Below are 26,777 nucleotides of genomic sequence, written 5' to 3' on the forward strand. Positions count from 1 at the left end.
TATCTTCTTAAATTTCAGTTCATTATTATTTTTTATTATTATGTGCATGTACATGTGTATGATATTGTGTTGGGAGACATATGCAGGTCACAGTGAGTATGAGGACAACTTTGTGGAGTCAGTTCTCTCCTTCCACATTTATATGAATTCTGAGGATTGAACTCAGGTCATCAAACTTGTGACTGAATCATCTCACTAGTCCCAGAAGAATATTTCATTCATTTATTTATTATTTCTCCAACAAGGATATTTATAACACACATTTGACAATGGGACTCTCCTCTTTAAACTCCTTCACCATTTCCAAGTGTCTTTTAGGACAAAGTATGAGCTATTTTAGCAAGTTAGATCATGACAAGTCCAATTGCCTTTTCACTACCATCCCTTATTGCTCTCATATTTGGACACTCATTTTGCCTTTTCAGATCCAAAATACTGATAGTTCCCTGGATATATTATATTTAGTGTATTTTATTCCCCATTTAAATTCTTTACTGTAGAGAGTTGCGTGGAGCCACACCTGATAATCAGCTCCTAATATTGGCTAAGGCCTGATCACACAATGATTGTCAGCTGCTTGCATATGCGAGAACCTATGGGCAGTGCCCACCTGGCAATCCGGGGTTGGCGGCCTGTGCCTTTTTAAGGGCTGGGAGAGGTTTTGCCCGGGGAGAGAGAGAGAGAGATACAATTGTAAAAACGGTCCTGAATAAACTGCTAGCAGGAAGAGCTCCGGTGTCATCCTTGCTGGTCGAGGTAGAGCCGAGACAGTTGGTGGCCCGTATGGGGACAAGTGGTGGCCCCTACAGGGAACCTCCAAACCTCTCTCCATGGAGCCCAGAACTTGCTGCAGTCAGGGGGTGCACCGGTAAATCCTCAGGTAAAGATTGGGGATCCGTGAAGAAAAGCGGGTTTTTTGTTCTCACCAATAGAAAAAGGGAGAGCAAGATAGTAGAACCACGACAAGAGTGGATGGATCAAAATAAAACTAAAAGAATAGGATTTTAGAATGGGCACTTCAACATCACACCTGATTTTTCTGGCTCTTAACGAGCTGTTACAGAGCACATTGGAGAGGTTTTTGACTGAATGTGACACAATTCCTCCCTGGTTTGCCATCTCTGGCAATCTTAATGTGTCATCCTGGGATAAGCTTGGTAGAGAGCTAGATTTTGCCACTGAACAAGGTACGCTAAGGAAGGGAGTTATATTCATGTGATTTGAATTACGGAGACCTCCTGAGTTTGCAGTGGAGTGTGAGCAGCTGCGGCTCCAAGGCCAAGGAGCTCCAGGCGGCAAGTGCCCTGAGGAGCTGCAAAGTGTGCAAACACCTGGGACCTGTGTAGAAGCGCAGCACAATTGCGATAAGATTCGTTGGCCTGGACCTCTCTAGCCCGGGCAACAGGCCAGGATGGGATCCGCCCCACCCCAAAGGGGTAGGGGCCCGCTGCTCCACGCTGCCACACCTCCACCTTCCAGCACGGTAGGGAGGTGGAGTCTCCGCCTCTCCCTGAGTCCTAGTGTGACTGGAAAATGGCAGTAAGAATGCAGAGTCCCCGCTCAGCAGCAAGTAGCCAGACAGATTGACAACGCCCAAATTCCCTATAAGATAATTTAAGCGGGGCCCCTTCAGAGCAGAAGCAGGATCAGCTGGGCTGCTAGGGAAGCCAAAGAGGTGCACGAGGGAGAAGGTGTCTTCCATGCACTCAGCTGACAGGAATAAATGAGCCACGGGGGTATGGCAGCTGGGGTGTGTTATTTAGGGGACTGCTGAAGGAGCAGTGGTTTCTGACTGCTCCTGGGGCCTGGGGTCATGGCAAAGCCACTTCTAAAAGTCCCGAGTCTGATACAGTCACACACCTCTGTTCACTTGAGGGGAAGAGGGTGTGTGGGAAATAGTAGGATACGGAAAAAAAAAAAAAAGGACCCAGGTAAAAGAGAGGCAAGTCTATACCCTAGTCTGTCAGACATTTCTATTCATCCGGGGCTGTGTGTGACCAGCATTCAATATGACTCATGCAGATAATCTGTCTAAAGAATTGTCTAGCTATCTTTTAGGTAATTGGTCTGGTGAATTCGAACAACAACTGGAAAAGCTGCGAGTGGCGATTGTGACTGCAGATTCCATACACATGGATACCAGCCTGGCAGAACTATCTTCCTGGATCACTCCATGGATCATCTGAAGGAGTGGGTGGGAGTAGGAGCCCTAACAGGCTTAATGGTGCTTGCCTCCCTGGTGTGCCTGTGGTGCATTTGTCACATAAGGGTCTCACAGCATCGCAATGCAGTTATGATCATTCAGGCCTTCACGGTCATTGAAGCAGGACAGTCCCCTCAAGCTTGGTTATCTATATTTGAGCACAGGATGCGAGGCTTGAGCACTGCACTTGAGGTCAGAGAAGTCGACCTCAAGAAGAGCAAGTCTGATTGCATGTGGGTTGGTGTCTAACTCTCACCTCTGTAAAAAGGCACCGGACAGGTCTAGTGTTCTCTGAGTGGATGACACCTGGACAGACACTAGTACATGTTCCATTTTTAACTGTCACTGTCCCTAACTAGACTGTGAGTTCAAGAAAAGGGATTTCATTGTTTCTATATCTTTAATGTCTACATTAGCTATTCAGGTATACAATTTCTCCTGAATCAATAAATGGATGGATAATTGGGTGGATGAAGAGGAAAAAGATTTGAACATGCTAAATATCCCAAGAGATAAAAATAAGAGCAATGGGTAGAAGTTACAGGGAGACAAATTTCACTTTGATTAGGCTACACTTTTTAAAAAGACAATGACTATTTGTTACTATAGGTATGGACAGAAATATAGACAAATACTTAGCTGAGATTTTAAATGGTTGGTGAAAGGTTGAAAGAGATGGTCTTTAAGGTCTCTTATGCTCCTAAGCACCAGTAATTTAAGGGACAGAGAACAACAAAGGTTTATGAGTCTAATTCTAGTTAATAGGCTAAAAGCAATGATTATGATGTGAAATGTGGGCACAATACAGAATACTGACTTTTGAGAAAGACAGCCACGCCAGGTCGCATTCCTACTTCCATCTGTACCAGATCTGTACCAGTCTTTGCCAATTTAACTCTTTGAGCCTCAGTTTCTCTTCTAAACAAACATGCAGGTTTGTGGTGAAAAAAAAGAAGTCAAGCTTAGTGTTCAATGCATTCTAAGAGCTCTATATATGCTGTTTTCATCTAACTTTATGGGAACACTGTGGCAAGCAAGGGAGTGCTTCTTAGTCAAAGTAGGAGGAGCATCTCAGAGAGGAAGGCTTTAAGTTTATAGTTGTCTTTTAGGAATGATCCAAGCCTAAGACAGAATAAGGAAGATTGAGGGATGGGGAGATGACTTGGTGGTAATGAGCTTGCCACACAAGTATAAGAACCTAAGTCTGGATCCCCCAAACCCACATAAAGCTGGATGTGGTGGTGTGCATTTGTAATCACAGTGTTCGTATTGTGAAATGAGAAGTGGAGACGGGGATGCTTTAATAGCTTGCCGACAGGCTAGCTTGGAAAATGCAACAGAGAACAAGAAGAGACCCTATCTCAAACAAGGTGGAAGGTGAGGACTAACACGTGAAATTATCTTCTAATCTCCATATACATACCATGGCACGTGCATTTCACATTTTACACATTTCATACACAAACACACACACAATATATGTGTGCATATATGCATATACATACATGTAGATTTAAGATGTAAATTAAATTAAGACTTACTTTTAAAAGAATAAGGAAGAGCGGTGTTCCTTACCTTGATGTTTTCTGCAATGACGTCAGGGTCATTACAAATAGACTCAATAAAAAAGACCTAGAAGAAAAAAAGAGCTTTCTAGCAGAGGATTATGTTTTTGGGGAGCCACACAAGCACAACCATTCTTGATATCCCTGAGTCATCCTTAGCGACATTTCTAAAAACAATGTTTTTTACAATGGTGCTTTCAGGATTCTGACTCCTATGAGGCAGCCTGGCTCTAATTGAACTGCCCCAGATTTCGGCTGGGTTTTGGATCTTACATGTTTCTCAAGACTCCTTCAACCAATTCAGCTTGAGCTCCATTAGGCATCCCCAGTATCAGCCTGTTGGTAACCAGCTTCCATTGCCTGACCAGGCATGTCTGTTTTGTTCTTCTCTGCTGTTTTTCAATTTACCCTGGAAAGCTAGATGTTGAGCCTACAGTGTTCAAACTGGCTGCTCTAAGTGCCCTACTTTGTACTTCTTTGTAATTTGCTCTAAGTAAGCATGGCTGTGTTACTCTACCTTGTAACCATGTTCTTTAGCAAACTGCAGAATCAATGATCGTCGTTCTCTGGTAGTGTTGGTGGCATCAAAAACCTAGAGACATTTAATAAGATTGTCTTAATCTTAATCTAGTGTTGATATAATACCATTCTTCATTCACCGTTGTTCCAAGTGGAGGGCGTCCAGAAGGGGACAGAACTTAAAGTTTTCAAGATAAAGAAGGGTTTGGAATTGGCCTGTATTCTTTTCAAAAGCATTCACTGAGCCCTTACTGTCTGCTCAGAAATATCCTCCACCCTATGAATGTAATAAAGCATGAGAAAGCTTGGAAATTTTTCTTAGGATCATGTTACAGGTCAAGTAACAGGCCTGGAAGAAAGACTGCTCTGATAACAACCATGAATTGCTGATAGAACAATAATAGAGCTGCTACTCTAGATGAGGCCTGCCCTTCCTAAAGCCTTAGAAAAGTTCAGAAACAGAAAAAATTCTCTATCCTTAGCATTCACATATTTGAGAATCTCTAACCCAAGGAATTAAGACATAAAATTGTAAATCATTCTCTAAAAAAAGATAATACAACAAAAGACATGCTTTACAGCTTATGTTCCACAGTGTATGAAGTTCATGAAGTTGTATAGACTTTGGGTCTTATTTTTGTATGGTATGTTTGTAATTGTTTGCAAGGATTTTAATAAGAAAGTTTATAACATTTTGAAAAAAGAAAAGAAAATGTTTGTACTTCAGTCTTAAATATTTATACTGCTAAATCTTGAGGACAAATCAATGAAGCATGGGGCTTAAGAGTATGGATTCTGCAAATATTGCACCATCCTGGAAAATAAGTTAATCTTTTGGGATCTAAAATAGAGCATAATAATGATGATTATCTCATGGGACAATGTGAATTAAATTATTAATATAAACAAAGTACTTAGAATAATGTATGGCATATATAATGCTTAGTACATATTATCTATTTTCCATAATGACAGATAGCCTGAGGGGGGAAATGGAAGATTATTTACCGCAACGTGACCTTCCTCACAGCTAAGATATTTATGGACGTCCTTTAGGGCTGCCAGAGCACACTGCCTGAAAAACAGAAAGAAGCAGACAATCCCTATTCCCAGGATGAGTTCCTCTTACCACTGTTCTCTTATGAACCAGCTCTCATATGCTTTATAGTAAATTATTCATCTGTTGAACATATACACAGCATCCTTTGTTCTAGCCATCATGTTAAGTATAGAGAGGTTATAGTTCAAACTGGCTCTGTGTGTACAGCTTAAGGGCATATAAAAGACATGTACAAGAAAAACTGAGCAATAAAAGCATCCTAATTTTAGGACTAACTGTGTGCTAATGGAGCTCAAGCTGAATTGGTTGATAGACACAGTTAAGGACTAGGAATATGGTCTTTGAGTTAAAATGACTTTCTGGCCTAGGCAACATTGTAAACATGGGTATGAAAGAGATAATGTACTTAGGCTTTCAGCAAAATACCATCTCTTTACTAGTTACTGGTTACGGGGTTCTATAAAGAAGACACGGATAAAAAGCTGAGAGCCAGGTTGCACCTAGAAGTACTTACAGCCACATAGGTAAAAGAGTTTAAGAGTTGAAATGATGACACTGCAGAGAGTGAGGAGAGCTGAGCTCCTGAAACACTCAATTTCAATGCTAGAGTAAGACATCTCTATGTTCTCATTCCAGAAATGGAAAACTGTAAATGCTTCTTGATAGGGAATGGCTATGATTAGAGCAGACTTCAAGTAGGTTGACAAAAAGGCTGGACAAGGCGGTATTCAACTCATGGCCTAGGGTAACTATGAAATGTGGCCAAACACAAATTGTAAACTTACCTAAAACACTGAGACTTTTTGCATTTTTCCTATTCATAACTTGACTGAGTAATTCTCAAGCATGAAGACTGTAGATGACCACACTATGTTGAAACGTCAAAAGTTTGAATAGCCACAAAAGAGCGGACTACCCTATCCTACTCCCCTAGTAGGATATGAAGAAAGGTCCCTCTTAGTCAAAGGGCACCACAGGTTCTTAAATGTTGGGCACTTACTTCCTGATAAGTTGAGCCTCCATGTTGTCTGGGAGAAAGAATTCATAGTTCCTGTAGCTCACTGCCTCTCGTCGATACTGGCCTAAATTAAACACTGAAAACATGAAACCCTAGTGAAGAGGGTGAGAAGATTGTAGTGGCCAGAAAGATGTTCTTGCTGAAAGGAACCTCAGAGGTAGAAGGCATAATTTATAGGAAATTGTACATATAAAAGTAAAGTATACATATAAAGCTTCAAATTATGGGTACCAACTCATTTACTCCCTCATATTAGTCCTGCAAAGTAGGGTTAACTATTTCACCTTTACAAATGAGGAAAGTAAAGCTCAGGGGTACAAAATAGCTTCCAAGTTAATAACTGGCAAACTACAATTCAAACACAAGTCTGTTTGATTCTAAACTATTTTATTTTATCATAAATTCCAACCCTTTAAATGTCCTATTCAATAGAGAAGATAAAGAAATGGTCAAAACAAGAGTGAATTGATAACACATACAGACTGGGTCTCCTGATTTCTAGCTACCAAGGTTATTTTACCATTTTATGTCATAAGGGAAAATCTAAATGTAAATCTCTCAAAAGAACTTTCCTACTTGTAATGAGGGAAAAAAAGAGAAAGAGACAAACAGTCAAAGAAACCATATTTCATTAATTCATTTAAGAAATAACTTTAGGATATAGTGGTGGATGGAATAAAAGTGGCTACTGTAGGCTCATAAATTTGATTGCTATATTTGATTGCTTAGTCATCAGGGAGTGGCACTATTTGAGACAGATAAAGAGGTATGGTATTATAGGAGGAGGTGTGGCCTTTCTGGATGAAGTATGTCACCAGGGGTGGACTTTGAGGTTTCAGAAGCCTATGCTAAGCCTATAGTCACTCTCTCTTCCACCTGCCTGTAGATCCAAATGTAGAACTCTCAGGTACTTTTTCAGGTCATGCCTGCCTGCATGCCACCATGCTCCCTTACATGATGATAATGGACTAAGCCTCTGAAACTATAAGCCAGCCCCAATTAAATGTTTTCCTTTATAAGGAAATAGAACAGTGACAAAGACAGAAGTTGGTATCAAGTAGCATTGCTGTGACCGACCTGACCATGCTATTTGTTGGAGGAATATGGAAGACTTTGGGACTTTGAACTAGAAAAGTGGGTATGATGTTTTAAGAAAGACCTAGGGCCATCTTAGTAGGAACATGGAAGGCAGTGCTAAGGGCGATTTAAACTGTGGGGGCCCAGCTCAAGTTACAGAGGGGAAGATAATTAACAAGTGACCTAGAAACCATTCTCGTCATATTATGGCAAAGAAATGTGGCTACTTTTTGCCTTGTACTAAAAATCTGCCTCAAGCAAAACTGAAGAATTTTAGATTAATGGCACCAGCAGAGATTTCAAGGCAGACTAATAATGACTGTGTCATGTAGTTATTAAATTTATAATGAAAAGGAGCAAGCTGAGCAAGGAAAATCACAAAATGTAGTTTGAGGAGAAAAGGGATACCAGGAAGTATAATGAAGAGCTAAGTGGTGCTCAAGGAGATTAAAAGTTCAAAGAAAAGCCTGGAAGTAAATGGAATGAAGGGACTGGTGACTTCAGGAAAAGGCCCCACACCAAGATAAGATTCCAACTTGTGAAGAGGAATTAGCGAAAAGCTTAAGTAGTGAAGAAAGCTAATAAAAATGTATTTGAACGAGGAGGTCATCTTCCGGCCCCAGCAAGCAGAAAGACTTGGCAGCTTTGGCCATGTGGTTCTGGCTTTGAAGTCCAGGATACAAGAAAGGGGTTATGGGATTTCCCTCTGTGGCTAAGGAAAGTAGCTGAGGCTAGGAGTGAGGCAGTAGAATCCCTGCATGGAAGCCTGAGAGGCCATTGTGTAGAAGCTGTAAAGATTAAGTCTGGGTTGTACTGCAGACCCCAAGATGTTGTTGATGCCAGCGTTGTAGGATACCTGCCAAGGAGAACTGCAGACAAGGTGTGGAAGCAGGCCAACAGAGAGAAGGGTGTTATAGTCAACAGGAGCTGGAGATCTGAAGAACACTTGGACATTAGACATGTCGATACAGAATTTGGAGTTTGCTTTGCTGGATTTTAGTCTTACTTTGGTCCAGTATTTCCTCACTATGCTCCCTTTTCTCTCTTTTGGAATGGTAAAGTATATTCTGATAAAGTATGTTAGAATTATATGATCTGCTTTTTTAAATTTTGATTTGACATGGAGTTAATGTCATGATTGCCATGAGTCTCAGAAGGCTTTGAATTTTGGACTTTTAAACAGTGTTGAGATTGTAATGCACTATGGGGACTTTTGAAGTTGGATTGAATGCATTTTTGTATTATTATATGTCTACAAGGCTATGGGGACCAGTGTATGGAATGTGGTGATATGAATAAGAATAGGTCCCATAAGCTCACATATCTGAATGTTTAGTCATCAGGGAGTGGCATTAGGCACTACTTGAGATGGATTAGGAACTGTGGTTTTGTTGGAGTAGGTATGGCCTTGTTGGAAGAAGTGTTACTGAGGTGGGCTTTGAGGGTTCAAAACCTAAGCCAGGCCCAGTGTCTCTCTCTATCTCTGTGCCTGTGGATCAAAATGTAGAACTCTCAGCTACTTTTCCATTGCCATGCCTGCCTGTATGCTGACATGCTTCCTGCCATGATGATAATGAACTAAGCCTCTGAAACTATAAGCAAGTCCCCAATTAAATGATTTCTCTTATAAAAGTTGTCATGGGCATTGTGTCTCTTCACAGCAATAGAACAGTGACTAAGTCAGATACCTACTCTATAAAGTGAGATATGACTTCTGGGACACATGCATAAACATACACATATAGATTTTTGTGATAGGGCTCTCAAGAAGTTCATAAACTACAAAGTCAGACAGCAACCAAATCAGGTAACAGTGGAGCTCCTACAGAGTCCTTTAAATGCTCCAACAGAGACAATATTGAACTAAGCAGAAGAGTGGGGGGTGAAGGAAAAAGTTACATTTTGGGTTAGCTTGGAGTATCTTAGAGAAAGCAAAATTTGAACAAGTCCTTTTAGAATAGGTATCTTTTACTAGTGAGTATGAGGGTGAGGGTGGGAAGCAAGGGCACTGTAGGTAAACTACAAGTACGTAGAACTCCTTGAACAAAGGTATAACATCTGCAGGAAGCAAAGTATGTTTTGGAGAAAGGGGTAAACCACTGTGGATGGGTCTTGAAATAAAGGGGCTTGGTTCAAAACTTCAGATCAAGGAGACCCTTAGAGACTAAAGGTATAAAGTTGAATAAACAGAATAAAAGTGGGATCAAGACAGAGACACATCTGCTACTATGCCATGTGCTTCTTAATCTGGTAGAAGCTCCTCAGGCTTGCAGTTCTGTAAAGAGGGGCTCTTTCCTGCCTTCTTTGCCTTGACAAATGCTCCCTTCTTTCCACAGGACCCATCTCAGACATATTCTTACCCATGAAGGTTTTGACATCTTGCAGTCAACAATTCCTTCAGTGAGCACCCTCAGAATATTGTCTGAGTCCTAGTCCACCCTAGGACTTGTGATGTACAACATTTAGAGTTAGAATTCTTCCAGGAGAGGCCTCGAGTCTCGTTCATTTTTATTTCTTTCCTAATGCTTGGCATGGGCTTTGGCACTTGGGAAACTTTAGTGAATTAATTAGAGAAAGTAGATAAAGGGCAAGGAAGGATAAATGGAGTTGGTGAGGAAGAAAAGATTTGGCACCAGGTGTAACTTGGTAGCAGAATATATGCTTTGTTTATTATAAACAAAGCTCTGGGGTCAATCCCTTGCTGTGGGACAATGCTCTTGTACACTGTAAAGATTTGTTACTCATATTGGTTTAATAAAATGCTGACAGGCCAGTAGCCAGGCAGGAAGTATAGGCAAGGCAACCAAACAAGGAGAATTATGGGAAGAGAAAAGCAGAGAATAAGTCACCTGTCAGACACAGAGGAAGCAAGAGGAGAATGCTGTACTGAGAAAGGTATCAAGACATGTGGCTAAACACAGATAAGAACTATGGGTTAATTTAAGTTGTAAGAACTAATTAATAATAAGTCTGAGCTAACAGACCAAACAGTTTATAATTAACATAAGCCTCTGTGTGCTTCTTTGGGACTGAATGGCTGTGGGACTGGGAGAGACAGAAACTTCCACTTACAATCCCTTACACACAAAAAAGAGGCGAATTAGAAGATTTGATGGGAATGAGGGAAGGGGGATTGGATGGAATGGAGTAGATGCAATGTTGGGTTGAACAAGACAAAGGATTAGAGAAAAATGAGAGAGAGAGAGAGAGAGAGAGAGAGAGAGAAAACAGGTCCCTTTATCTTCCCTTCAATACAGCCATGCATTAGACCTAGCAGAGAATGTCGATTTGAAATTAATCATACCCTGTTTCTGTGTCCAGAGGTATGAAAAAAGAGGATATTTCACCTCCTTGGCCTTATTTTCTGACTATGAAATAGTGAAAAATTATAATGATAAAATAGTGTTATTGGGGCCTGAAGAAATGGCTCAATGGTTAAGAGTACTGACTGCTTGCTCTTCTAGAGGACCCAGGTTTAATTCCTAGCACTGACATGGCAGCTCACAACTGTCTCTAACTCCAGCTCCAGGGGCCCCAACAACCATGCAAAACACTAATGAACATAAAAAATAGTGTTATTGATGAGACAACGTAGTTGTGATGAAAAGTCCTTGCAGTACTCAGAGGACTGGTTTGAGTTTGTGAGCCTTCTTAAGAGCTGATTTAGGCTTACTACTAGTTGTTTTATGCCTAAAACCCAGCATGGCATTAGGCACAGAACATAGTCTCATGAAATGATATAATATGTAAGACCATTGTGACAGTGGTAACAGCAGTAGTAGAAGGTCTAATCCTAGAAACAAGGGTGTGCAGGATTTTCTGTACTGAAAGGTTTGGCCTTCTACTTTCCTCAGTTTTCAGTTAGTGGCCTGTGGTGGGGATATATAGTAAATTATTTTTGAGACATACCTTTAGTTGGTGTTCCTATCCAGTTGAGATATCGTGTGAGCTTCGTTGAGATGTAGGTCTTGCCTCGAGCTGGTAAACCCACCATGATCATCATTGTGGGGGAATTGGTGAACTGCGGTATGGATGCTGGAAGACAGAGAGATCTTCAAAAGCTTATCCCTACACTTAGAGGCTCTTCTGCCATTAGCTTAGAGATATAGGGTTGGAAACCACACTACTTCCAACATTATGAGAGAAAGGGAGGAGGTTAAATGGGCATCCCATCTTTTCTTAGACACCAGAAAATTGTTGCAGTGCAGATAGCCAATTTAAACTTGTAAGAACAGGGATCTGCAGAGGGCAGTAGAACTCAGGTATTTCTTAGTTTATACAGACACTGCTGAACAACATACAAACTCATAAAAAAGTCCAGATAAAAATGACTACTGAATTGCTAAAGCTGGTTGTGGGCCAATGTGATGTTCATAAGGACTACAAACAGATAGCTTTCCATATTTTTCAATTTTCCGCCAGCTGCTAGTAGAGAAGATTGAGAAAAATCCTGGGAAAAGTATTGCAATTTTTGGCTTGGGGAGGTAAACAGAAAAATAACCATTGCTCAAATTCTGTCCAGAAAATTTGCTCAATTTTCCTGTAGAAAAAAGCCTTACTATTCCAAGGGAAAGGCAACAGGAACTGTATCTTGAAAGCACTGGTGGTAACTTACTGCACCTGGCAGCCAATCCCGATCAATCTATCCCCTTCTCTCCTGGAACTCAGGCCAAAGCAATTTACCTTCTCTCACCTGGGAGGGAAAACATTTCAATCTGCAGGAGGGGAGACAAAAGTTAAGGGCACTGATGCAAACTCTATGAAGTGGGAAGAAATACAGAAAATGTACCTGCCAAGCATGGTGCTAGGTCTACTTATTACATTTGGAGGACAAGAACAATTGTGATGGTCACACTGCCAATAATACACAAGGTCAACCTGCCAAGGACTGAGACTTAATAACATAGAAATCTTACTTCCCCATTCTTCACTACCAAACCAAATAACTTCGTTGAAAATAGTGAAGGGGGCTGGAGAGATGGTTCAACAGCGAAGAGCACTTGCTGCCAATTCCAGCCAGACAGGGAAGGAACCGACATAGGACCAAACTAGTCTCTCTGAATGTGGGTGACAGTTATAAGGCTGGGGCAGACTGCGGGGCCACTAACAGTAGCACCAGGATTTATCCCTACTGCTTTTACTGACTTTTTGGGAACCTATTCTCTTTGGATGGATACCTTGCTCAGCCTAGATATAGTAGTAGAGAGGGCCTTGGACCTTCTTCCAAAGCAATATACCTTACCTTCTCTGAGGAATTGGTGGGGGGTGAGGTGGGGAGAAAGATGGAAAAAATTGGAGGAGGGGAGGGAGTGTGAACTGGGATTGGTATGTAAAATGAAAAAGATAGTTTGTATTCTTTTTAAAAAAATTAAACAAATGGAAAAAAGAGCACTTGCTTCTCTTGCAGAAGACCCAGGTTCAGTTCCTAGCAACCATGTGTCAGCTGAAAACCACCTGTATGTAATTCCAGTTCCCGGGAATCTGTTATCTTTTGCTCACCTTTGCTGACCTCCACAAGCACATACACATGCAGCAAAGCACTCATACACATAAAATGCTTAAAGAAATCTAAAAAAATCCAAGATGAAATAGTAGTGAAATGTATCTTTATGAGATACAAGAGATGTACTGTCTGTTGGGAGCATCACAAAGGGGGAAGAATCAAGACCAAGCAAAAAGTCTGAAGAGAGAAAGCATCAGAAACAGACTTAGTTATGACGTGGGTGCTGGAATTCTCAGACTAGGGATTTAAACCGGCTATGACTATTGTGTTAAATGCTTTATTTGAACTGTAATCACACATGATGAGATAGCTATCTACCACTGATTTACTAAACCAGCATAATCTCTAAAAATAATCTAAACACTTGTCCTTATACTCACATATAAGTACAGTCCTCTCTCTTCATCAAGGAAACTTCTCTTTGCAACATACTGACACCACTACTGAAAACCACAACCAATCAAAATGCAGAGTTATAGAGCCCAGTCCCAATGAATACTGCTACACCCAAGGCTCAGGAAACAATGAGGAACAGAAACATTGCAAGCAGAATGAATATAACAGCCAGAGAATCTGTGGTTTGCAGTGAGATTGTGTCTCCTAGTAATTTCAGGTGGTATACTCATGAAGTCTCACCAGCATGACTGAATAAATATGAGCTGAACAATGATAACAATAAACCTGCCAAGGCACAATGAGGAAAGACTACAAGGCTTCAAGCCTACCAAAGAATTACAAAGAATCCAGCAGGTACCCTTTGGGAACCCACAGGTCACTCTGACCATGGAAGCAGGTAGGTTGACAGCAGATCTTCACCTCTCCCTCCATTCCTCCAAATCCAATCCCCCAGTCTCATCCCCAGCTCTAGAGCAGATCCTCTCTACTGGGGCCTCTCTACACTCATTCCCAGGGGACTTACTAAACAGATCTTAGTGGAGCACCCTGCTTTTCTCTCTATTTAGAAGATACTCCACCACCTCAGCCCATGCCCATTCCTAAGTCATAGGTCCTAATACACAGAAACACATTTTACCTGGAACCCCCAGTGCCAACACCTATCAGGACCCCAGAAGATTTTTCCTACAGGCACCACACAGCTGCCAGACTCTCCAATGAACAAGAGAGGGAATCAGAAAACAAGGAACAAAACACCCATCAACAAGGACAAGAACAGATATCAGCATCCAAAATTACAATCTTTCTAATCGCAGATGCCTAGACACAGCATAAAAATACAATCAAGAACAGCCGAAACAATATGTCTTCTCCATTAAAGCCCAGCAATCCTACCACAGTAGAGTATTCCAACATAGTTGGAGCACAAGTAAAAGACCTTAAAACAGCCTTTATACACATTATAGAGGTTTTAAAGAGGGAAGGAGTAAATCCCCTAAAGAAACCAATGAAAACACAAGCAGTGGAAGAAAATTAATAAAATTGTCCAAGACCTTAAAGTGGAAAATAGAATCAATAAAGAAAACCCAAGCTGGAGGAAATCTGGAAAAGAAAATTTTATGTGCTCAAACAGAAACCATAAAGGCAAGCTTCACCCACCAACAGAATAGAAGACATGGAAGAGAGAATCTGGGGCACTAAAGACATGATATAAGAAATGGATACCTCGGTCAAAGAAGTAAAATATAAAAACCATCTTAGCACAAAACATCCAGAGAATCTGGGACACACACACACACACACACACACACACACACACACACACAACTAAGAATAACAGAAAAGAGAAAGGAGAAGAGATTCAGGTCAAAGGCACAGAAAATATTTTCAACAAAATCATGGAAGAAAATTCCCCTAACCTACAGATGGAGTTTTCTATAAAAGTAAATACAGTATGCAGAACACCAAATAGATTGGGTCAGAAAAGGAAGTTCCTTCAGAACAAAACAATCAAAACATTAAATGTACAGAACAAAGAAAGAATATTAAAAGCTACAAGTGAAAAAGACCAAGTAACATATAAAAGCAGATCTATTAGAATTACACCTGACATTTCAGTGTAGACTTTAAAAGCCAGAAGGGCCTAAAAAGATATTCTGCAGACTCTAAGAGACCACAGATGAGAGTCTAGACTATTACACCCAGGAAAACTTCTAGTCACCATAGATGTAGAAAATAAAAAAATTCATAAAAAAATTTAAGCAGTATCTATCTACAAATTCTATAGAAGATGCTCGAAGGTAAACTTCAACCTAAGAGGGTAACTTCATCCAAGAAGACAGATGTAATAAATAATCCCAGATCAGCAAATCAAAAGAGAGGAAGCATGTGAACACACACACACCACCAGCACCCCCACCCCCATCACCCCCACCCCAAATAACAGAAATAAATAAAAAATTATTGGTCAATGATATCTCTTAGCACCAATGATCTCAATTTCCTAGTAAAATGACACAGACTGCCAGAATAGATGTGAAAATAGGTCCATCCTTCGGCTGCATCAAAGAAACACATCTTAATATCAAGGACAGACATCACTTCATGGCAAAGGATTGGAAAAATATATTCCAAGCAAATGGACCTAATAAACAAGCTGCTGTAGGCATTTTAATATCTGACAAAAGAGACTTCAAAACAATATCAATCTAAAGAGATAGGGAAACACAGTATATACTAATCAAAGGAAAAAAATCTACCTATAGGACACTGCAACACTGCAATTCTTTTTTTTTTGTTTGTTTGTTTTTTCGAGACAGGGTTTCTCTGTGGCTTTGGAGCCTGTCCTGGAACTAGCTCTTGTAGATCAGGCTGGTCTCAAACTCACAGAGATCCGCCTGCCTCTGCCTCCCAAGTGCTGGGATTAAAGGTGTGCGCCACCACCGCCCCACCGCCCGGCTGACACTGCAATTCTTAAGAACTATGCAAACCAAACACAAGGTCACCCAAGTTTGAAAAAGAAACACATCTGCGCCTAACATCATATATTGATGCTCACACACAGACAGTGGGAGACGTCAATATTCCACCCATGGCAATAGATAGGTCATCTAGACAAAACATAAGGCATAGATATGCTGAAACTAACTGACATCATAAATAAAATGGATATAAGAGATGTGTACAGAACATTTTATTGAAACACAAAAACTCTAACCAAGCAAGCAAAAGACTTCCATGATGAAAACTGCAAGTCAGTGAAGAAAGAAATTGCAGAAGATATCAAAATATGGAAAGATCTCTCATGATCATGTCACAGGAATAACATAGTAAAAACACCCATCCTACCCAAAACAATATACAAATTTGGTGCAATCCCCATCAAAATTCCAACACAATTCTTTACAGACCAGGAAAGGACAATACTCAACTTCATATGGAAAAACAAAAAACCGAGGATAGCTAAAATAATCCTGAATTTAAAATAAAACAACAAAACAAAACGAAACTGCTGCTGTTATCACCATCCCTGATTTCAAGTTGAACTAGAAAGCTATGGTAATAAAAAACAGCATGGTAGCCAGGCGGTGGTGGCGCAAGCCTTTAATCCCAGCACTCAGGAGGCAGAGGCAGGCGGATCTCTGTGAGTTCGAGGCCAGCCTGGTCTACAAGAGCTAGTTCCAGGACAGGAACCAAAAAGCTACGGAGAAACCCTGTCTCGAAAAATCCAAAGAAAAAAAAAAAAAAAAAAAAAAAACAGCATGGTGCTGGCATAAGAACAGACATGTTAATAAATGGAATCAAGTTGAAGACCAGATATATGGACAACTGATTTTTGATAAAGGAGTCAGAAATACACACTGGAAAAAAGACAGCATCTTCAACATATAGTCCTGGTCAGACTGTATGTCAGCATATAGAAGAATGCAAATAGATCTGTATCTACCACCCTCCACAAAACAAACTCCAAACGGGTAAAAAATCTCATAAAACCAGATATACTGAACCTGATAGAAGAGAAAGTAGAGAATAGTCTTGAATTCGTTGCCACAGGAAAAGACTTTCTGAACAGGAAGTAAGCACAGGCAATAAGACCAACAATTAATAAATGGACTTCGTGAAACTAAAATGCTTTTGTGAACCTTTGCCTCATATGGTATTTCCTTGCTCAGCCTTAATATGAATGGAGGTACTTAGTCCTACCTACTGCAACTTGATATGTCATGCTTGGTTGATATCCTTGGGATGCCTGCCCTTTTCTGAAGGGAAATGGAGGAAGAATGGATGGAAGACAGGGGATGATTAGGAAGGGGAAACTGCAGGTAGGATATAATATATGAGAGAAGAATAAATTAAAAAATGGGTAACAGATCTAAATAGAGAACTCTCAATAGAGGAAACTCAAATGGCTGAGAAATACTTAAATGTTCAACATCCTTAGCCATCAGATAAATGCAAATCAAAACTACTTTGAGATTTCATCTTATACCTGTCAGAATGGCTAAGATCAATAATGCAAATGATAGCTCGTTCTGGAGAGGATGTGAAGCATGAGGATCAGTCATACATTCCTCGTGCGAGTGCAAAATCATATAACCACTATGGATGTAGCTTGAGCATAGGAGATCTAAAAACCCACACTCACAGTGACATACTTCTTTCAAGGCCATACCTACTCCAACAAAGCCACACCTTCTAATAGGGCCACTCCCTATCAGCTTATGGGGGCCAGTTACATTCACACTACCACAGGCCACTCCCTATCAGCTTATGGGGGTCAGTTACATTCACACTACCCAAAGGATGCTTCATCCTACCACAAGCGTACTTGCTCAGCCATGTTCATTGCTGCTCTATTCATAACAGCCAGAAATTTCAAACAACTTAGATATTCCTCAACAGAACAGAAAATGTCAAAGAAGAACATGAAGATGTCAAAAGTTTACACAATGGCATATCACTCACACTTTTAAAAAAAATGACATCATGAAATTTGCAGGGAAATGGATAGAAATAGAAAACTGAGGTTGTGTGCCTGTTCTAATGGGAGCTCACCAAATCCAGCTGGACTGGGACTGAATGAGCATGGGATCAAACCGGACTCTCTGATTGTGGCTGACAATGGGAGCTGACTGAGAAGCCATTGATAAAGGCACTGGGACTCATTTCTACTGCATGTTCTGGCTTTTTGGGACCCTAGTCTATATGGATTCACAGCTCCCTAGGCCTGGATGTAGGGAGGAGGGCCTTGGACTTCCCCACAGGGCAGGGTTCCCTGCATTCTCTCAAGCAGGGCGGGAGAGGGAGGAGGGGGTATGTGGGAACAGGAGGGGATTGGGAGGAGGAAAGGAAGTGTAAATAATTGAATGGAAAAATAAAAAAAATAAAAATAAAAAAGACTGCATAGTATCCAAATTATGTATGGTTAAACATTTTGTAAAAACAAATAAACAAAAAATGCTTTATTTTTATTTTTCTAATAGAAATACTTACATTGATTCTGAATGAAATATCAAAATAAAAATTAACATTTCACAATTCTTCAAAAAATATTATAAATCTATATTTGTAAATAAAAAAAGAAAAATTATCAGGCAAACATTAAACTTAATACAACTGAGTGTATGTATATTAATATCACAGGAAAATAAGATTATAGGGCAATATGACAATAACTATTTGATATTCCCAAAGATAGAGCAGTGAAAAAAGAAATAAAAAGGAAAGGACATGACTGCTCCCAGGAATGATGGAGAAGAAAGTTTATTATAGAGATATGTGAGAGAGCATAGTCAGAGAGAGGGACATCAGGGAAAGTCCAGAGGGACCATAACCAGACTGAGTTGGGCCTTGTGGGGAGAAGAGGAAAGGCAGGGAGAGAAAAAAGGGGGGAATGAGGTGCAGAAGCCAGGAGGCCAAAGGTACAAAAGGGCAGGTAATCAAATATACAGCCTCTGGGGGAAGGGCAGTCCAGACCCTGGGCCAGAGAGTTCAGGGCAGAGGGCGAGGTATGCCAGTCATATTCAGAAACAGGTAGGGACTGAGGGATGCTGGGAGAACCTGGCTGTCAGGTCCAGCTTTGATATGTTAAATAGGCACTTCAGCTCCTTGCCCCAGGTTTGAATCTTAACCAGCAGTCTAAATTTATTTGTAACTATCTAAATTTATTTATAACAAGCTGACAAATTGGCAAATTATTAGGAGACTTTGACCAATTATCCACAATGATAGGCAGCCCAAACACCAGTAGAATATTGGTACACTTCAACCATATTAACAAGCAAGATATTAACAAACAAAACCTAAGATAAACACAACACGAAGGTAAAATATACAATCTTTTCAAGTGCTCAGAGAATAGTCACCAAATGCTACATAAAGCATATATCAAGGCCCTGGGATCATACAAAGTTTGTTTTCTGGCAGGAATGGAATTTGAGTGGATATGGCAATGGCAATGACCTATCTAAACAGAAGCTGGCTCAAGGGCTGGCACTAAGTAGAAGAGGTGTCCGGCTGCTCCAAGAATTAACCTCTTAGCTGCTACACGACAGTCAGGAGAGTCCTAGCAGTGCTGGAATAGACATTAAGGCAAGGGGGGTAACTGGGTAAGTGATAGATTTTGCAAATGTATGGCAGTACCTAATTATCAAATGGTCTAAAAGACCTATGCATACAGACAACACAAGCCAGGTTTAGTAGACCAATTGTAGATCAGAAAAGAAAAAAGCCTGAAAATAAATGAGATGACCATCTAAATCTGTTAGTTAAAAAAATATTCAAAGAGAGCAAGACATGAATAGTTACTTGAAAGCAAATTAAACAAAAAGTAAAGGAAAAGGAAGAACAAACAAAAAATGAAGCTTAAAGAAACAAAGTCCAAAGCTAATTTTTTTTAATTTTAAAAAGAACCATACAACTTATAAACTGTTCACAAGATTTGTTAAGAGAGAAAAAAAACAAAGGTACAATAAAACAATGTTGTTAGAGAATCTGTTCTGTGAAAGTTTTCAATAAAAAATAAATGAATCTTAGAAAAGGAACATATAACAAAAAAACAGACATTTTCTTTTAAATACATACAAACTTTAAATAAACTTGAAAACTTGTGAAATAGAAAATTCTAAGAAAATCATAACAGTAAGTATTAATACAAGTACAAGCAGGAAACAAAACAAACTTCATAACTTTCAAAGAAACTATAATAGTTAAAAGGTTTAAAAGACCCACTAGGACTAGACTGTTTGATCTGGAAGTACTGCCAAATATTTGAGGAACAGACAGTTCTGGGACAAACCCTGTCAGAGATGGAACGAAAGAAAATAGTTCTCATCTCACTGCATGATGTTAGTATAACCTTGACACCAAAACCAGAAAATGACAACATGAGAATAGACTCTCTCCTGAAGAAAATATGAAAGTACTGAACAAAATTTTGGTGAACTGAATTTAGAAGTACTTTTAGGTCCCAGGACTTCAAAATTAGTTCATAATAAGAAAAACCATGCAGCACAAAAAAGCTAAAATTAAAATAATCATGCTGTATTTCAACAGACACAGAAAATACATCTCATAAATTTCAACATCAACTCACTATGTCATTAGAAATAATGAGATACCTTCTTAAGAGGTATCTGCCAAAAAATATACATTCAATTATTCCATGGTCAAACTTTCAAAAACAGTCTCTTTAAAAGCAATATCAAGATATGAATGTTCATTATTAACATATTTTTAAAAAACTACATTGTATTATGTGTGTGTTTATTTGTTTTAGAGGTGGGCTCTTAGCAATTAATATAAGAAAATACAAGCATTAACATAAGAAAAAAAGATATTTAAGAATCACAAGGATAAGGATTGCTGCGGAGAAATGAAAGCTGTAATTTGTATACAAATTGCCAAAGCTAATAAGCAAGTCTAGTAGGTCTGCCAATTTTTTTTTTTTTTGAGACAGGTTTTCTCTGTGTAGCTTTGGAGCCTGTCCTGGAACTTGCTCTTGTACACCAGGCTGGCTTCAGACTCACAGAGATCAGCCTGCCTCTGCTTCCCAAGTGCTGAGATTAAAGAAGTGGGCCACCACCGCCCAGCCGGTTCGTCAATTTTAAATTCACCATATACTACTATAAAACACAACTTTTTACAAAAGTACTGTTTATACTAACAATAAAAATAAACAAGAAAAACTCCTTAAAATGATGTGCAAACCCTTCCTAGAAAAAATAATAAAACATCACTCCAAATAACATGAAAAAAGTCAAAATTTTTCAAGAGATATATCATGTTTAAGGAAAATTAAATAACACAAGATGGTTATTCTCCCCACATTGATTTATAGATTGAGTGTAATTCTAATCAAATCCTTCAAATATTGCCTCTCTGTGTGTATAACTTGAAAAGACGATTCCACAATTTATGGGGAAGAGCAGTTGGCCAAGAATAGTCAAGATATTCCATAAGAAGGGCAAGATGGAAGTTTACTCTACCAAAATAAATGTTCACTGCACTACTGTTTAAAGCTAAAATTTAAAAATTACCTAATGCTCATCAGTAGTAAGATAGATAAACCACAAGATAGTCATAAAATATAATAGTACACCGCAAGTACAAGCTATGAATACACACAAAATATGAGTGGCTCGTATACATATAATATTGAGTAAGAAAGTGCAGCTATCCAAGCACTTTATACATGCTTCTACATTTAATAGTCAGAACAAAATGATTGATTCTATACTCCAAAGAGGATGCTATAAGCAAAGAGAGTCAAACCTTTCTCAGGTCAATACCTGCCTACCTAGCCTGGGAGGAAAGACAGACATTGCCAAAGGCCCTGGCCACAAAATTCAGTTAATCATTAAGGAGTGTTGTGAAAACAGTGATGGTAAAAGTAAAAGTAAAAAGCCAAGTGATCATTGACAGAGCATCTGTCCTGGGCCAGGCTCAGGACTTCACACTGGGTATGATGGTGAATAAGAGGAGGCGACCATGTTTTTGTTTATAACATTTCCTGAGTGCATGCACTGTGCTGGGCATTCTTCTAAGTACATCACCCATTTCAGCTCATCTCAGCTTTGCAACAGCACTGCTATCACTATCAGTTCACAGGTGAGGCAACAGAAGCAAAAAGAGGCTTGTCTACATTAACAAAGACAGGAGGTGGGACTCAAAGCTACACAGCCTTGCATCTGGTAAGTATTACTCTTATGAACAATTAAGGAATATGGTGCTCAGAATTAAAATAAACATATATTTTTCTGTTTTGTGCAGGGTTTGTTCTTGTATTGTTTTTGAGATAGAGTTTTTGAGATACAGCTCTAGCTGGTTGAGAACTTAGAGTATAGCTAAGATTAGCTCTCAAACTTACAGGAATCCTCCTGAATCTGCCTCCTGAGTATTGGTCAGATTTCTCAGGAATATAAGGGGTTTCACTCTGGAAGACCTATCTAGCTATGCAGAATGGTTTCACTGCTTGTCAGCTAAACCCAAGAGGATCAAGAGTCGTTGGACAGGTAAGGGTGGAATGAGCTTCTGTCTTATACAAACTCCTATATTTCCAGATGAGTAATTAGAATTGCTGATGAAGATAACAATGGAGAACATGACATTGGGTTTTATCCTCCATTCTGCTTCTTCTATACATATCCTGCATCCTATGCACTAATCTAATATTGTACGTCTTCCTGGAACAGCTATGATGAAGTAATACCCACAGTATGCCTTAGGACTACTGTCGTCTAACATTGGGTCTAGTAGCTTCCTCCGCAGCTGCTTGAGCTGTCTGAATCCTGCAGTTCACAGATGTCTTATCTCTAGCCCCCTTCTGCACTCTCAAGCTGGGCTGGAAACAACTGGTTGCACAAGTATCTCGGTTATCTATGAGAAATGGCATACTTCAGTTTCAAAGCCTATTTCCAAGCTTTGCTTACTTTCCCTCAGCCTGTTCCTTAAAATTTCAAGTTGAATAATACACCAGTAGACTTGGCTTGGTGATACTGTCTTTTTCCCTGAGCTCCTCAGAAAAGCAAGGCTATCTATAAATGTCAAGGCCAGGAAGGCATACAGGAGCCCAGTACTTAGTCTTCCCCAGCCCAGGCAGGTACAGACTTATTTTTAAAAGGACGGTGAAAGCAGAAGGGCAATGCTGACATGGTAGTGTTGTGGACTCAGCACCTATCCTCCAAGACACGATGCCAGGAACCATCACCTTATTTCACCCTGGCATAAATTAAACAAAATCCATTTCCAGATCCTTCATAAAAGAAGTCAAACTAAAATATTCTGAATAGTACTATACTAGAACCTTCACATTCTAGAAAGAAGCATTCCAAACAAGCTCCCAATTCAAGGGGGAAAGCCCTCAGTCTGGGGTACCTATAGTTTAGGTGCTCTTTATCTAATCTTCATTTTTTCCCACCTCCCTCCCCCTAATCTTCATTCTTTATGTTCTCTGCCCGCCTTTCTTTCTTGATTCCTGACCCTTCCTCATATTAGCCTCTTGTTATGTTCATCTATTCCAACTATGTGAGGGCAGGAGTGGACAGAGAGCACCGTTTATTTTTCTAGACCCCCTACCACCACCACCCACAAATGTAAACCCCACTTACAGCCCCTTCGCCGTTGAAGCCTGCTGCTGCTGTGTGGAATCCAGATCTTCTGTAACCTGGTTTGAGTGAGTTCTCCCATCTCTTGAGACATCTTAGATGTTGCAGCAATGACAGCACTGACGACAAGGTATTGGACCTCACTACCTATGTTCCTAGCTGTCCTTTCTGATGTCGCGGCCACAGCAGTAGGTGGGCAGGGCTGGGCCAGGGAAATCACTGGGTTTCTGAGGCTCTCAAAGACTATCTCCAGCTCCCTCTTTTCCTTCTGCTCCTGTATGTACAAGTTGGGACGTGGGTGCTGAAAGCCAGAGGCTAGGCAGAAGTCAGCAGAGGCCTCTGAACTCTAAGAGCTATGTACATAGAAGATAAGTTGGAGCCCAGCTAGGAGGGGAGCCAGCAAGACAGCCCAGGTCTGACCAGTTACTTCCCGCCAATGAAGACAGGACTAGTAGAGTATGCAAATAAAAAACCCAAAGATCATGTGCTTACATCCTGTATGGTGTGGCATGACAAAGGTAATGGAGATAGGTCTCAGCCTTGAAATAAAAAGCAGGCCTAATTACAATGTGAAGCTCCAACACAGATAGAGATTCACACCAGAATTACATGAACCCTCAAAACAAAACCACAAACATAATGGCCCTAATTCAAAATGCAATGTTTTGAGCTAGCAATTTAAGATCCAAACTGGAAGTAGACTTTCACTACCTCACTGCTCATCCTACTCAACAAGGCATTGCAAAAATTGTCCTTCCCTGGAGTTTGCTGCCTGCCTCTCCACAAGACCTCTCCCTCTTAAAATGAGCTGTCCGGGGCTCCTCAAAGAGATTGGCACTATCTGATCAACTTTATACTCTCTCCAGCCAAGGTTAAATAAATCAAGTAAATCTGACACCTTGGGAATAGGAGTGAATGCAGCCATTGCTGGGCAGAGAGCCGATATGTAAGCGCAGTTCACATGGCTGCCAATGCTATGAGATGACCCAGCAATAACGGCATCACAATCTAATCCAAACCCCAGCTAAAGCTCATCATGCCAAGTTGTTGGGATGGGGGCTTAGGAGAGTGGAAACTGCACTGAACAAAGTATGCATGAGGGGCAAGAGACAATGACCTATATCTAAACAGCACAATTTCACATGCCAGAGCCACCTCATCCAGATGCCTCCCCTTTACTTGTCCCCACTCTTCTTGCCATTCCCTGGTTATTTTGAGACTTTTATCTGTAGAATTCATGCAACTGCACAGCTCGCCTGGAAGATGTCCAAGTGCCCTTTTACTCCATTCTCTGTAACCTTCCCACCCCCAACAAACCTCCAGTGATTGGGTATTAGGAAGCTCAACTTTCTTCCACTGAGCTGGACTACGCAAGGGCAGTCTCTCAGGAAAAGAAATCTCCAGGCCCTGCCCTCAAATGCTCCCAGCTCCACTCTGCCTTTTAAGAAGCTTCCTAAAATATCTTCTCAGAACTTTCTTCTATTCAAGGGTTAGATTCCCTCCAGTTGCTGTGTCTACATCATATAAGACTTTCAATACCAAAGTCTACCTATGACAATGCACCTACTGTGGCAGTGGATCCCAACAGTTAAGAACATGGAGTATGAAGCCACACTGCCTGGGTGGAAACTCACTTTGCCCCATTGCTGGATCTAAGAAACTGGGCAGAAGGCTAACTTTTCAGAGACTTAGCTGTTTTTTGCTTTGTTTTGCTCTTTCATTTGGTATATAGGGAAGGAAAGTAGTGCCTTACTAACCTTCAGGGCTAGTAAAGAGCCAACATACTGATATACATAAAGAAACCTAGTAGAGAGGAGAAACGATAAATATTTGAGGTTATACCTATCCCAATTAATCATTGCACATTATATGCACGTATTAAAACATACAGTAGCACACAAGTATGTATAATTAGGTGTCAATTTAAAATTAAAAAATAACTAAGTCTTTCAGATTAGCAGAGAACCCCTAGAGTCTTAGAAACAGACTTTATAAAACACAAGTTTCTTAACTCTAATAAGACACATAACTAGTGGAAGTCTATTTTAAAGATCTTACTAGTCTCTGTGGTTTCAAATGTCCTTACTTGTTCCTTTCAAACACCCACAGTAAAAACACAGGGAAATGGGTCTGAGGAAGGGACAGCTTGTCCAAGGTAATCTAGCCAATCACATGAACATAACTTTTATGTTTATAAATTTGTCCTTATGACACTGCCAAGAATCAAGAAGATAATTTTAGTAGCAAGAAATCTGAGCTAGGTGGCTAGAAGGCCTCTGACAAGATCTGAAAGGGTAAAAGTCAGGGTCTGGGTTTGATAATCTAATTTAAACCTGTCTATGAAACTTTCCACCATTCTCAGCCCAGAAACAGAATAAAACAAGCCTTCTAGAAATGCCCCAGACTAGCATTCAAACCTCTGCTAAGTCTGTCTCAACCTACCTATTCAGTCTGCTATCCCTCAGACCCCATGTTTAACTGCACTGGCTGATTCACAGGGCCCAGAAACAGCATTTTCCTGTCTTTAAGCTTTTGCTTAGCCTGGAGCATCTTCTATTGTCATTGAGCTCTGTCGTGCTTGTCAAGATCTGTTTTGGTGTTTCCCTTCTCTGAAAGTCAGCCTTGGAGCCTTGAGAGAGGCTTTGCCTTTGATTCTCATATTGCATATGTATCTCTATGTGAGCAAGGCTTTCTCTTTTCCTAACTAGACTTTGGGCTCCTTGAAAATGGGGCCCGAATCCCTGTGATCTTCTAACTATTCATCTCAGGCTCTGGCATGGAGGACAGTTGTGCAGTGACTATGTTTACAGCCTACATCTCTCTGCTGCAGACGAGATACATACGGCGATAAGAAATCCCAGTTCACCATGGTAGGTATAACACCTTTCAGGGAATGTGGGGGGGGGGCATCGATTTGTCTGAGGTAAAGAGGGACATATAAGAAAGTTTTAAAACTTTGGGATGGAATAGAATAAATAAAACTATAAAATTCCCTCTAAGAAGGTTTAATGTATTGGTCATAGACAGAGTTTACTCAGCATCAGATTTACACTCAAGGTTAAAGGTTGAACCATAAATTTTAAAGTGGGACTATCTCTAGAGAAGAAAACTATAAAATGTGACTTTTGAAGACCTGTGGAGAGTGCTCCCACCTCCAAGTACAGAGTGTGGAGAGGAAAATCATTTAAAGCATCAGAACAGTTCGTATGGGCAATAAAATGATAAATGGAAAGCCAGGTTGTAGTGGCACATGCCTTTATTCCCAGTACTTGGGAGGCAGAGGCAGGTGGGTGTCCGTGAGTTAGAGGCCAGCCTGGTCTACAGAGTGAGTAC

The 26,777-nt window shown here is 40.2% G+C and overlaps 1 protein-coding gene across 7 annotated transcripts in view; it reads right to left on the reverse strand.

Annotated features, from left to right (window-relative positions):
- Positions 1-26,777, reverse strand: part of Pfkfb1 (6-phosphofructo-2-kinase/fructose-2,6-biphosphatase 1) — a 51,272-nt gene that overhangs the window by 22,347 nt on the left and 2,148 nt on the right. For 3 of the 7 annotated variants that reach the window (XM_050128336.1, XM_050128337.1, XM_050128339.1), the window contains exons 1-6: positions 23,448-23,565; positions 11,352-11,477; positions 6,348-6,441; positions 5,296-5,362; positions 4,286-4,360; positions 3,779-3,835 (exon numbers count right to left, since the gene is read on the reverse strand). In XM_050128336.1, coding sequence (XP_049984293.1) covers positions 3,779-3,835; positions 4,286-4,360; positions 5,296-5,362; positions 6,348-6,441; positions 11,352-11,477; positions 23,448-23,538 — 510 coding nt within the window. In that variant the 5' untranslated portion in view covers positions 23,539-23,565. Of the gene's footprint in view, positions 1-3,778; positions 3,836-4,285; positions 4,361-5,295; positions 5,363-6,347; positions 6,442-11,351; positions 11,478-12,057; positions 12,151-23,447; positions 23,566-26,777 lie in introns of those variants that run through there. The other 4 variants (XM_050128338.1, XM_050128340.1, XM_050128341.1 and 1 more) reach the window with 3 other exon arrangements.

The sequence above is a fragment of the Alexandromys fortis genome, unplaced genomic scaffold (assembly GCF_014885135.2).
Source record: "Alexandromys fortis isolate MF-2015 unplaced genomic scaffold, M_Fortis_MF-2015_v1.1 scaffold_295, whole genome shotgun sequence".
NCBI classification, from domain to species: domain Eukaryota; kingdom Metazoa; phylum Chordata; class Mammalia; order Rodentia; family Cricetidae; genus Alexandromys; species Alexandromys fortis.